The sequence below is a fragment of the Vanellus vanellus genome (assembly GCF_965231255.1).
Source record: "Vanellus vanellus genome assembly, chromosome: 25".
Lineage (NCBI taxonomy): Eukaryota > Metazoa > Chordata > Aves > Charadriiformes > Charadriidae > Vanellus > Vanellus vanellus.
The window spans coordinates 1789334-1802340 of NC_138930.1; the positions used below are offsets into that span (position 1 = coordinate 1789334).

The window sequence follows — 13007 nt, forward strand, 5'->3', positions numbered from 1 at the left end:
CTGTTTAAGAAAGCGCTGGCACACAGTGTGTTCTCTTCAGCTTTTTGGGCCTAACTCACGTCATTAGAAGGCTGTGCTAATTTCCTGGAAAATTATTTCTTAGGCGGGACTTTGCTTTGAAGGGAAAGCCCTATTTTGTTATCTCGCCACTAGGTAATACAGCAAGAGTAAAGCAGCAAATACAGAGCAATAAAGTGTAATTTTTAGAACAGCCGCCTCCTTGGCAGAGGTTCACTGGGGACTATTTGATTCGTGGTGTGAACAACAGTTCTGTCTTTGACCCGTTTACAACACCTATTTCGGAATCCCACAACTATTGTTGGATGGCAAATCAGAATTCTGAAAGACAATCTTAAAATTAGAGACGGTTAAGCGCTCACGCGACACAAACACACCCACGGAATGGGGGAAGTTCTGGCTGTATTCGATGCCGTTCGGGTCACTGCGTGTTAGTTACCGGCGCAGATGGAGGAAGGGAGTTCTGCCAGGTTCTCGTCCGCTGCGCAGAAAAACCGTGTCCAATCCTGGTAATGAAATCCAGGTCACCGAGAGGACGCGGATCAGCCCTCGACCGTACGCGTACCTCATTCACCCGCTTTTCCCCAACACCAGCACCGCCCCCGGGGGGTGTCGGTTGAGGCAGACAAACAGCAGTGTTTCTGGGGCCCACAGGGTGCGCTGGAGGCGCTGGGACGGGCGGCGGGTGAGACGGGCTTTACTGTGAAGTGAGGAGAATGGTTCTGCTCCCATTTCCCAACCGGGCTCCGGGAGCTCCGTACCTCCCGTTCGCCCGTCTCTCTCGCCGCTCTCTCCTCTCCTTCCCCAGGAGGGTGCGCGGCTCCGTCCCCGCCGCCCTCCGCTCCCCGGCGGGGGAGGGGGGAAGGCTCTGCCCCGGTCGCGGGGCCGCCCCGCTCCGCCGCCATCGAGCTTTGTCCCGGGACGGCCCCGGTGCTGCAGGCCCCGCGTGCCCCGGCGGGCGGCGCCACGTGGCCCGGTCGAGCGGTGTCACGTGGCGCGGGAGGGGGGGGCGGTATCACGTGGCCCGGGCGGGCGGTGTCACGTGGCCGCGGGGCGAGGCGCCAACGGTGGCTCGTGAGGCGGCGGGAGGGCTGAGGGAGGCGGCGCCATTTTGGGGGTGTGTGGGTTGAGGGGAGCGGGGCTGGCGGCTGGCCTCGGGCGCAGCGGCCTTGGCTGCAGGGGCACTGCGGGGTGTCCCCAGAGGAGTGACGGGGCGCTGTGGAGGGGCGGTGGGTTGGGGCGTAGCTTGGGGAGCACAGGGCCGGGAGGGGCCGCGCAGCTGCTGTCCCTCAGGCCTGGGCCGCCTCTGCTGCACCGCGCCATGGCTGCAGTGCGCAAGTGCCCCTCAGGGAGGGGGTTAAAGCAAAACGTGCTGTGGCAATGCAGGGTCAGAATTGAGGTTTGTCTGCTGAAACAAAGATGTGATGGGACAGGAAAGCTAGGAACTCCTGGCGTCCGTTCTTGCCGGGACCAGCTGTCCCAGGTGCTGTGCACAAAGCTGGTCCCAGGAAAGTATCAAACAAGACTGGAGAAAGTGTTCTCAGATACCACACTCGCGTCCCAGGAGATGTGTGCTGTGGGCCAAGGAAATGTCTTGGCATGTGGGCACCTTCTGTCTGTGCAGACTCACGCCCTGGGTTACAGTACAGGGGCTAACGGCAGTTGTGTAATAGTTATCTGAAGTTTCCAACCTGAGTTAGTAATTAAAAAGTATTCTAACCCAAACAATATTATACTTGGCTTATTCTAACGCAGACCTTTTCCTCAGCTGTTGGCATTTGCCTACAGATGAAAGTGCAGAAAGAGCAGAGATTCCCTTCTTTATGAAAGCACGTTTGGAACACGGCTTTGTGGTTTCTGTGACTGCAGATGACAACTACCTAGCTTTAATTTTGCTCAGTTTTCTACCATTGGCTGGAGGGCGTATTCATTTAGATGGACTGGCAAAATTCCTGGCATAAGAGTACCTGATTCTAATTAATGTAATAAAATATAAATTATTTTTTCATAACATATAGTTGATTTGATAAGTATATATATTTTTTATATAACATATATAAAAAACCCCTGATGAATTACTGTAAATAAAGCAATTTTAGCTATGATTTGTCTTAAATACCTAAAATAGCTGACTGCTGCAAGATGTTCCCACTTGCTTTTACTGTTTGTGAAATAATAACTTACATAGCCTGAAGAAAATCTGAAACATCACAGCTTGCAAATGAGAATCACAGACTTGGCGCAAAGCTTGGTTTGCTGGTAATAGCTTGGAATTGCCACCGGAGTCATGTCCAATTGTGATTAGTATCAACATAGGTAATAGCTACAAAATCTTGTAAAAGGGCGTGGCTGACCATCTCTTATAAAAATGAAAGTAACCCAATATTACAGTGAACTTAAACCACTTTTAATTTTAGGATGTCTGGAAGTAGTTATCTGAGCAGAAAATGTAAGAGGTTTTGACAAGTTTCAGAAAATACTTGAAGACAACAGATACTTACTTTGGAGGGCTTCTGCAGGACACTTTTGAGAACCATGAAGAAATTGCTGCCTGTAATTATTTAATGACAAAGAATAAAAACTGGGAAGAACTTACTTCTAGTTGAATCTCTGAAAATGGGTAACACTGCTGTTTTCCTTTATCTTGTTTTGCAATTAATTCAAGAGACAAAAGCATCTGTTGCGAACTGCATTCCCAGAAAAACAGTAAAATACCAAAGTAAGTGAAAAATTGTAATTTCACAAGCAGAAGGAAAGATAGCACAGTGTTGGGAGTTTATTTTTTATTAGGCGTAGAAAGAATGCTATGGACCGTTTCACCTCAAGTGTTGCGGGTGCACTCATCCAGATGACAGTGAGGAACGCCTGAACAGTAATTGTTGTAGCTGGAGGTTCTGGCTTATAGGGAATAATAATAGCGTTGTTTATTTTCCTGCAATAAATTGTGAAAAGAATATCCATGCATTTATTAAATACTTTCCTATTATTTAGAAAACGTTCTGGAAATGTGTATAAGCTTTTCCCTTTGTTCTGTTACAATTTGTTTTCAATCTGGAATTTTTATTACATAACACTGTGATTCTGGTGATAAGTATTTTTAAAATAACGTATCTTCTATGTTTCACAGCTGGAAATATAAACACTTTTATGAAGGAAGGATTATCCAATGTTTCCACTCTCCTTGTGAATGAAGACACGGATACTTTATTTGTTGGAGGCAGAGATGCAGTATTTGCTCTTGACTTGAATAATATTTCTAGAGAAATAGCCAGGGTAAATTAAAGACTTTTTTTTTCCCCATACCTTCTTTAAAAAAATACTGTACCTGTGGTTTTCTTAATTTGAACCTAATGTTCTGATTTTTAATATGTAAAAGTATTACTATTTCAAGGCTTGAATCTTTATGACAGAATCTTCTAAGCAAATCAATACCTCTCTTCAGGTTATTTATTGTGTCTTGCAGATTACAGGGATAGATAGAAAAATGCTTATTTAGCCAAGTTAGGATTATTTAGGCATTTTTTTTACACATAATTTCGTGGAAAACCATTGCAACACACCACCTTACAGGTATTTTTGGCTTTTAGGAATATTGGTTTGCTACACCGGAAAGACAACTGGAGTGTATTCGTAGAGGAAAGGACAAGGTAGGAACTTCTGTTTCCCCCTCTGAGTTACTAAGGAAAATGAAAATGGACACAGTATGAAGCTTCTTTTTAATAAATGAAATAAAAGCAAGTTCATTTAAATCTGTGGGATCTGTTTGCTTGCTGGTAGGAAGGACACCAGGAAATTTTCAGATGCAATTCACTACACTATCTAATTTTTTTTATTATTTTCTATTTTAGGTAAGGTGCCAGAACTACATCCTCTTCCTCCATAAGATAAATAACTCTAACTTATATGTTTGTGGAACCAATGCGTATCACCCAAGTTGTGATCATATGGTAATTGTGTTTGAATACATTTTTTTTTTAAGATATTTGAGTAGTATGGCAGATCTTTAAACACCTTTCTCAAAATATTCCTGTTGAAAGTCATAGACTTTCTGAATTCTTGTATAAAAGTGTGAAAGACCAGAAAAGTACTTAGCAAATGCTATTTTTTTCATCCTATTTAAATGATTGTTTGCCATAGGTTATCCATGGGATGAACATAAGCTTGCAAGGAAGAGCCGAAGAGAGCAGAGGAAAGTGTCCGTTTGAACCAACTCTAAAGTACGCGTCTGTTTTTGTAGGTATGTTTGGACTGACATGCAACCTGAAATGGTTTTTGTCAACTAAACTTAAGTTAGTGGATACTGTTACCCTAATTCTGGTTTTGCATGGAAACCCCAATTTGTTCTTTGTGATGTCTTTGCAGTTTAAAATAAGTAGTTTGTACTTTTTTGTTTCTTCCAAATCTTTACAGATGGGGAATTTTATTCAGCTACTTCAAATAATTTCTTGGGAACAGAACCTATAATACTTCGCAGTATGAGAAATCCTGTAAGAACAGAGTTTAAAACATCATGGCTAAATGGTAACAAGTTTTTTTATATATTTCAGTCTCTTGAACTTTAATTTGGTGTATGAATTCTCTCTAGAATGTAGTAGTATGTAATGTATTGATTTTGTAATGTGAGCTTTTTCAACTAAGGGCAGGATTTAAAAGAAATTCGTGACTATGGACTACAGCGAAGAGACGAGGCACAGCCCCTTTCCATTTATGAAAGCACAGTTCTTTCTCTTAATGTGTAATAGATTCATAAATACTTTTCATCCTTTTCCTTGTCCACTAGTCCGCAAAAAAGATCAATTAGACTTAATTTTAAAATAATATCTGTCATTTATGTTTTTCTTGGAATGAACTTAAAATGATTTGTGTATTTATGTGTTTCAGAACCAAGCTTTGTCAACATGGAAATAGTGCGTGAAAGTGAATCTAATCCAAATGGAGATGATGATAAAATTTATGTGTTCTTCACTGAAACAGCTGTTGAATTTGAATTCTATGACAAGCTTCTGGTGTCCAGAATTGCCCGGATCTGCAGAGTTAGTATTTGTACTGTAAAGATCTCATTTAGTGTATTTCAGATGAAGTTTCATAGTCAAGTGATTAACGACGGTATCTACACTGGCTAACCAAACGAAATTCTGTCACATCCATTTTATTTCGGAACTAGCTTCCTCTTTTTCCTGCTGGAACAGAACCAACTGTTCAGGTTGCTTTTGACATGTAAACCTTGTTCCTTTGCCTTTGAACTGAGATTCGTATAGGAAGGCCACCTATATTTTTCCCCACAGCAACACTTTTAGGTGAAAATGATGTCTGTTTCTTATGCATTCTACAGTGTTGATGTTATTCCTTCATTTAGGGTGATCTCGGTGGAAAACGTGTATTGCAGAGAAGATGGACATCGTTTTTAAAATCCCGCCTTTCCTGTTCCCTTCCAGAATTAAACTTCCATTTCAATATTGTCCAGGACATCTTTTTACTTAGGAGAAGAAACTGGCAGGACAGCATATTTTACGGAATTTTTTCCCAACAATGGTGAGAGAGATGGCTACGTATGCTACTACTAAAGCTTGTAATGAACTGAGTAAGGGTTCTTACTTCAGGATTAATAGCCTGAGTACAGCCTTTTGGCTTTAACTCAGAACAAGAAGCTACCAGCTACTTACGCTGCATGTTTTAATGGACCACATTTGTTTTTCTTACAGCTTGATCCAACTGAGCAAACATTATCATCTGAAACAAAATGTTTTTGGTTCCTGGGCCAAAGCCTTCAATTAAAGACTAACCAAAAGCTTCTCCGAAGCCAAGTTTTGAGAGTTATGTTCTCTCTAGTTGGATGGTGGGGCAATTAAAACTAATTACATATAAAATCACATAATTACATACACAGAGCCCTGGATTCTTTTGGTCTTTATAGCGCTAAAGGAAATAGCTGACATTTCAAGGTGCAGAATTATTCTCCTGTTCCAAAAGAAGTATCTGTCGTGGCCTGCATATCTAATGTAATATTCTGTAAAAAGGAAAACAGAACTCCAAACAAATACCTTACAAGTTTTAGGGTTAACTAGCTTTTTCTTAATGCTCTGAATAATGAAGAAAAACAAGAGAAATTGTATCAAAACTTTACATGTCAAAAAATACCAATGACAAAGTAGCTGTGAGTAGGTAATTCTCATGTTTTATAAACGCATCAGAGTTATTGGAATGCAGCACAGTCAGCACTGTCCAGCTTAACCTGCTGCCACCTCTTTACCTGTCAGTTTATACCCACTGGAGCTTATGTGAGACTTATTTCTGGTTATGGCAGGTTGGGTTCAATGTGTCCTAGGACAGGAATTTGTAGAACATTTATTCCTTTGGGTGTGGCAAAGAGATTTAGCCTTGGTATTCTCTGGTAGAACTGAAATCACAGCAGTGTCTGATCCAGACACTCCTAAAAGTCTACCTAAATTTTCAGTCGTCATTTTGAAAAGCATTATAGTGGGAGGCAGAGAGGAAAAGTACTGTGTTTTTCAATAAAGGTAAGTTAAAAGGATTAGAAGAAGAATTAATGGTTTGTGTCAGAAGAGCGGAGCCAAAGGGAGGAGAAGCCTGTCAAAACGTTGATTACCATAATACTTGGGCTCTTCTTTCTGTTTACAAGAAAGGTTGTCAAAAGGTCCTCATTCGCTAAGTGGTTTCAATTTATTTGAGGGCGGTTACTTGATTTTTAACAAAAACATATTTAATACCATCTTTTATGAATGTCTTTGTTTTATTCTTTTCTTAGTGAATCATGAAAACTGCAACAGAGAAGTGTTTTTAGTGTTAGCTATCTTTCGACTAATCCTGAAAAAATACAGCAGTGTGCACTGTGCAGATTGGGGTATTTTACAGTATTTCTTTCCATATAAAAGCCAATAAAACTTGCTTTTATTTTGTGTGTTGTTTTGTTTTTTCTTCTAAGGGGAAGAATAGACATATCAGCTGTTTGTGCATACAGTATGAAAAATATTCAGGAAGTCTTCTCCGAAGGAAACTACAAAGGACCAGTAACTGTAGAACATTCCCCTGTTAAATGGATGGTATATAGGGGAGAAGTGCCAGTTCCACGTCCTGGTGCTGTAAATATGAATTTACTTGTTCTAATTAAAGAACAGCCTCTGGATTATGTTTTTTGGTAGCAAATCATTAGCTGGTGTTTTACCAATATAAACGCAGTGTGTGCGATCAGTGAACGTACCTGCTTTCTCATACGAAGGTTCCTAGAAAAGCTGCCTTGCATTTCTGCTCCACAAGCGATGTGGGATTATTAGCTAGTTCATAAAGCATGCGCAAAACAATGGTTTTTATCTTTTGAAGATCAGTAGAAATAACTGAATGTTTAGGAGGAAATACACCTTTTTTATATACCTTAGTGCAATGTAAAAGCAATTGTAACTGTGTTGGTTATGTTTTGTTTCTAGTGCATTGATAATTTTGCCCGGAGTATTGGGTATAACACTTCTTCTGACTTGCCTGACAAAGTTTTGCAGTTTGTTAGAGATCACCCTCTAATGGATAATTCTGTAAATCCAATTGGTAATAGACCGGTGCTACTGAAGAGAGGTTCAAACTACACCAGGATCGTAGTAGACAGAGTCACTGGCCTAGATAAACAAACATACGATGTTATGTTTCTAGGAACAGGTAAATGCTTTTATTTTAGGGAAAGATACTACACATTTTTATGTATTTTGTTCCAGAATGTTTTTCTGAGACTTCAAAAATGTAAAAGTATTCATTAGCTCTGTTTGAAGTTTTGCATTCAGAAGCTGTCTTGCTAGTTTAATATTTTCATCTCGGTTAGATTAAATGCGTTTGGTTTGTTGGACATTAAAAGGCTCTCTTTAGAAACTTTCCATATCAAAGAAGACTTGACATAATAATATTTGCAAATTCAGGGATTGTTTGAGGTCTTTTTTTCCCCTGAAAAAAATCACTGCTTCTCTCTTATTGAAAGAAAAAATAAGAATTGCTTTGAAGAATTTAAAAAATTCCCTGTGCCCAGGAATATCTTCTAAATCTCTATCTAATTTGAACATGAATTACCAGGCTAAAATGTTATGCTATGTTTAAACAAGTTTATCTTTAGAAATACATTTCATTTTATGTAGATGATGGATATTTGCATAAAGCTTTCAGTTGTGATGGGGAAATGTTCATTGTGGAAGAGCTACAGCTGTTTCTGCCTCCTGAGCCTGTACAGTCTCTCCAGCTGTCTTCTGAAAAGGTAGAACTTCCGTCCCTCCATAGGGAAAGTGACTGCTGTAATAGCTTGCCTCAGGCCTTGCTCTTCTGTGGTGTTCTTCTGGCTTTTAAATAGCCTGTAAATGTCTCATAATTCTGCTTTTATCATACATTGCTTAATAACAGAAGCATGAAACTTTTTTCCCTGTAGAAGAATTCGTGTGTGTCAAAATATAGCCCAAACAAGCCTTCGTGTTCATTAAAAAGTTAGGGGAGGAACTCTGTCATTTTATGTGCTGTGGAAAGCTAGGGCTTTCTCTCATTCATATCACCGTCTATTGTTACAGGATTTTTAGTTTACTGGTATTTTTAATAAATACCAGAAAAATCTTACAATCCATATTAGAAAATAACAGCTTAAAATCTCACTATTGTAAAGGAACTCCCTCCTGCATTTCTAGGGAATGCTCTATGTAGGGTCCCTGTCTCAAGTGGTGCAGCTTCCAGTTTCTGAGTGCCACCGGTACAAGTACTGCCTGGATTGCGTCTTGGCGAGAGACCCGTACTGCGCATGGGCTCAGGCTGCTAATGAATGTGTTCTGCTGGCAAACCAAACTGGCCGCACCAAGTAAGTAAAAAGCTGTTGTTTCAGCTGCACACCTGATGTGAGATTGCTTTATCAGTGGGCTTTAATACCGGTAACACAAAACTAGGATGGTTCCTAGAAACGCTATGATAAAAGCTGGAACACTTCTTGTCTGTGTTTTCATCTGCTTGGTTTTAGAGGTTTTTTGTTTTCTTTTTTTTTTCCCCCCCACAGGAATTTAATTCAAAGTGTGAAATCTGGGGATGCTTCCAGCTGCCTTAGTGTAGGTATGTGAATGTTTGTTTTAAGAAAGCATATTTTAACTTCATGTGATGAAAATGCTTTGTGCTCACTGGAGTTCTTGTATTATAGAAAACCGCAGAATTAAAATCATGTTGATTATTACTTTTGAACCAAGATCCAAAAAAACCCACACTGAGCTGATACTGCCTAATGCTCTTAACCCTCTCGATCTAAATGTCAGAATACTTCAGTTCAGACTGAAACTCTTACTCTCGAGGGAAATATAAATGTTTGAAGTTATTGGTGTCCCTCCCACACCCCCTTTGCAGAAATCACATGACACGTCAGGTGTCCTATTAAATCTGTCACTGCTTTAGGATGCTGTTCTGCAGGTACCTGACATGCTATTCAAGAGTACACTTAAAAAGAAGGCTATTTGTTATCAGACATTTAAAATTATTTTCATTATTTTTAGTGGCATTGGGAAATGAATTACTTTTAATGTAGAATTGCGGGTGTGTGTGATCTGGTATTATGATGCAGTGACTTTGTAATGAGTTGCAAGATACATTGCCATCTTCGTGACACCAGATGTATCTCTTACCTCCACTTACGTCTCTTTAAAGTCAGGGTTGTCTTTAGTCCTGTATCTTTTAGACTGCACGACAAATGATAAGAAGGCAATCAGTGGGACAGTTGGGGAACTTTAACATAGCTGATAGAAGCATTGTGCAGGCAAATCTAAACATCGGAGCATTTCTGTGAAGAGATGCAATTAACCAATATAGAAGCTGAGGCATGCAGAGGTGTTGCATGGCTATGTATGCAGGTGAGACAAAATCAGATTAAAATCTGGAAGTCTTAAACTTCTAGTCCCATATTTATTCTGTTACACATCAGTGGGAATAAGGCCAGCAAGATATCACTGACAGAGCGTCAGACCTGTTAGTAGTGGGATTTATTTGTCTTTACCCCTTACCTGTTCGTTACCCGTTGTCAAGACTGGTGGGTTAAATTTTATGTTTATTTGAATATGGTTTTGTAAGTTAAACTAAATCCCCAGTGTTCTTACTTAAAAAAAATGATCTTCCTAATTTCAGAAAATAGTGTGAGAAAATGTCTCTTTACCCTTGGAAACAATGTTCATCTTAAATGTGTTCCTCTGTCGAATCTGGCAAGCGTAGTGTGGAAGTTTAATGGGAGCAGACTTCAGGCCGAGGACTCTAAATATCTCCTCTATGATGGAGGAATAGCAATATTTAACGTGACAATGGATGCGGCTGGATTCTATGATTGCCTCTCGGTAGAGAAATCCAAAGGGAAGGAATTCCTTATCACTGTGGCCCGCTATGCCCTTTATGCCCAAGAAAAGACGGAGGAAGCGAACGGTATTGCCACAGCAAATAAGCATACTGAAGCAGGAGCTGAGAGGTTTCGGTCTTCAGTACCACCACCTTTACTGAACGAGTCAGCAAACCAGAAATCTCTCGACAGCCAGAGAGAGAAGCTTGTTTTAAAACTCTTGGGGGCTGGATTTGCTCTTTTTTTCTTTTTCTTGTTGGTTTGGAACTTCTACAAGGGTCATTTATCCCTGCCTTGGAAGAGCAGAGAAACCAGCTCAAAAACCACTGGCACAGCTGGCTCGGGAAGTCCAGCGCTGGCTACAGAGGGATCAGGCAGTGTAAAAAAGAGTTCAGCCACCCAAACCAACGTGTCCAGCGTTAATGAATCGATGCTTGTGAGCTTCTCCTAAGGAGTGCAGCGGGAACGCACAGCAGTGCAAGTTTCACAGAGCGCCCCGGGAGCTTGCAGCTCACAGAGCTGTTTGATTAAGATGACATGATGTTTCCTGTTCAGGAATGTGGAATGTAAATTTGGGTAGGAGTCAGAAACTCTGAATTGAAGATGACAAGCTGCATTGTGTATTACATAGATGTGTTACCAGTTACTACTTTTTAAAAGCAAAATTTCCTTGTTTGTGTACCTTTTTGACGTGATAGAACCGCGAGAATAAATTTCTTTCAAAAATTGACACTGATCCACTTTTTTGTAATGTTGGGGTTGCCCAGTTAAAGAAATTAATACTTCAGAAGCTAATAATACTTAGCATTTAGTGCTTTCACCTTCAGACTTTTTGTTTAATCTACAAATAGCAACTAATTAAGTCTCCCAATGCCCCCGGAGGTTGCTACTACCCTCATTTTACATGTGAGGCTAAATTACTTGTCACTGACCATAGTGAGTATTGGTGTCAGATCTGGTGCTTTGTTAGAAGTTTCTGAGTCATCTTCCTATATTTTATCTTTCTGTGTTTTCCTCTCCTTTCGCTTTATTTAGGCTTTCAAAATGCTTTCCATGCATTTATTTTTCTAATGTGTTTTTAGTGACCTTTATGATACATCTTCCTCTGTCCAAAAATGTCACAAATCAACGTTTCATTGCTCTGAATTTATTTCTGAGGTGTGTCAAAATTCAGACATTGTAGCTCCTTTTGTTAAAGGCCATTGAAAGTTGAGCATTTTTTTCCAAGTCACTTTTTTCTTCATTTTCAAATAAACATTCTCTTATGTTTTCTTGTTTGGAAAATGACGTGGGTTCTTGATCACGAAAATCCATGAACAGAAGGCTGTGCTGCCCCGCTCTGTCTCTTGCCAGATGTGCATAAAGTACAAGGTTGATGCTTTTCTAGATGCAGCGCATTTTCTCCCAGTTTTCACATAGCTGTGGAAGGAGAAACTTCTTTCCTCTGCTTGGAAACAGATTCTCCTATGTGGAAGGCTGTACCAGCTGTAGCAAGACACCTGCTTTCAAGTTAAATGGGAATGCTTGGAAATGAAGACTATGCATACAACATAGATACCTGGATAGGAAGAAAGACCAGAGAAGCGGTTATGCCGTGTTTTTTTCTCCCTTAAAATGTAAATAGGTTAAGTTGCTTTACATTGGAGCAAAGTCACAGTCTCTTCTTTTAGGATGCCGTCTTTCTCCCAGGATCAAATTATTCTTCTGTTACGCTTCATAACAACAGGTTCTTGTGTACTATGTGCAAATACCGTAGAAGGAAGGTGAGGGCAGTTGTTGAACTTGGAAGAAGCAAATTCATGGATTGCTGTGTCTGTCACACTGCTGCTCACCAACCCAGGAACATTTGCCCTCTCGGCGTTGGTTTAGTGCGCTGCCCAGCCTGAACCGCGACACCTTTCCGTGGAAGGATGGAAAGGTGGGAACAACGCCGGCCTTTCTAGCAAGGTGAAGTCATCAGCATGAAGTGTGGACAAGAGAACTACATACAACAGACGTCTGAAAATTAGAAGACTGGATAGCTGCTGGCAAACCGTTATGCCAAGACCTGCCTGGCTGTATTTCAGTGATTGTATCAGTGCAAGATCTGAGGTTTGGAAGGGAGTTTACTTCCTTGCCAGGGTTCCTTTAGCTGTATTCTGACTCCCTGTATGCAAAGGGCTGTATGGAAATTAATGATGTAGGCTGGATAGTGGTATGTAACTAATAACATAGGAAGTGAGCAAAATTTCCATTCTTATCTTTGGGGACACTTACTCTCTTCCCTTAGTGGAAGGAAGTGCAGATGGAATACAAAACCCCATTTCAGAAAATCCTCACAAGGCTATCAGCGTTTGGGTTTAGTTCAATTCCTGCTGATCTAATTACCCTAATTTAAATGTGTAAAATAATTAGCTTCTAAGAGAAGTCGGAGATAAGTTACAGTTAACAGGTCGATATGAAAGATACTGTGCCCTACTTTTGGTGATGTCTTCGGTGCAGTTTTAGTCCTTTTGTCATTGGTGGCCACGTTGCGTGTAGGAAGGACGGAGAATATGGGGCAAGGGGACAGAGCCGAGGTAGTCCTTGAGCTGCTCGTTCAGCTGCCAGCTGGGAGCAGCCATCCAGCGTTGCGCCGACCTGCACCCTCCAATGACTTTTCCGAGCGTACACT

The 13007-nt window shown here is 40.7% G+C and overlaps 1 protein-coding gene across 1 annotated transcript; it reads left to right on the forward strand.

Moving 5' to 3' along the window:
* Positions 1-2634: 2634 nt before the first annotated feature.
* On the forward strand, positions 2635-9104 carry LOC309681365 (semaphorin-4D-like; the record flags this gene model as incomplete). Its single annotated transcript, XM_082495229.1, has 13 exons — positions 2635-2737; positions 3146-3291; positions 3606-3665; positions 3867-3965; positions 4156-4255; positions 4429-4539; positions 4900-5051; positions 5375-5550; positions 6962-7118; positions 7461-7683; positions 8151-8266; positions 8685-8851; positions 9044-9104. The coding sequence occupies 13 exons, from the start codon at positions 2635-2637 to the stop codon at positions 9102-9104; spliced, it is 1671 nt and encodes a 556-aa protein (XP_082351355.1).
* Between the last annotated feature and the right edge of the window lie 3903 nt (positions 9105-13007).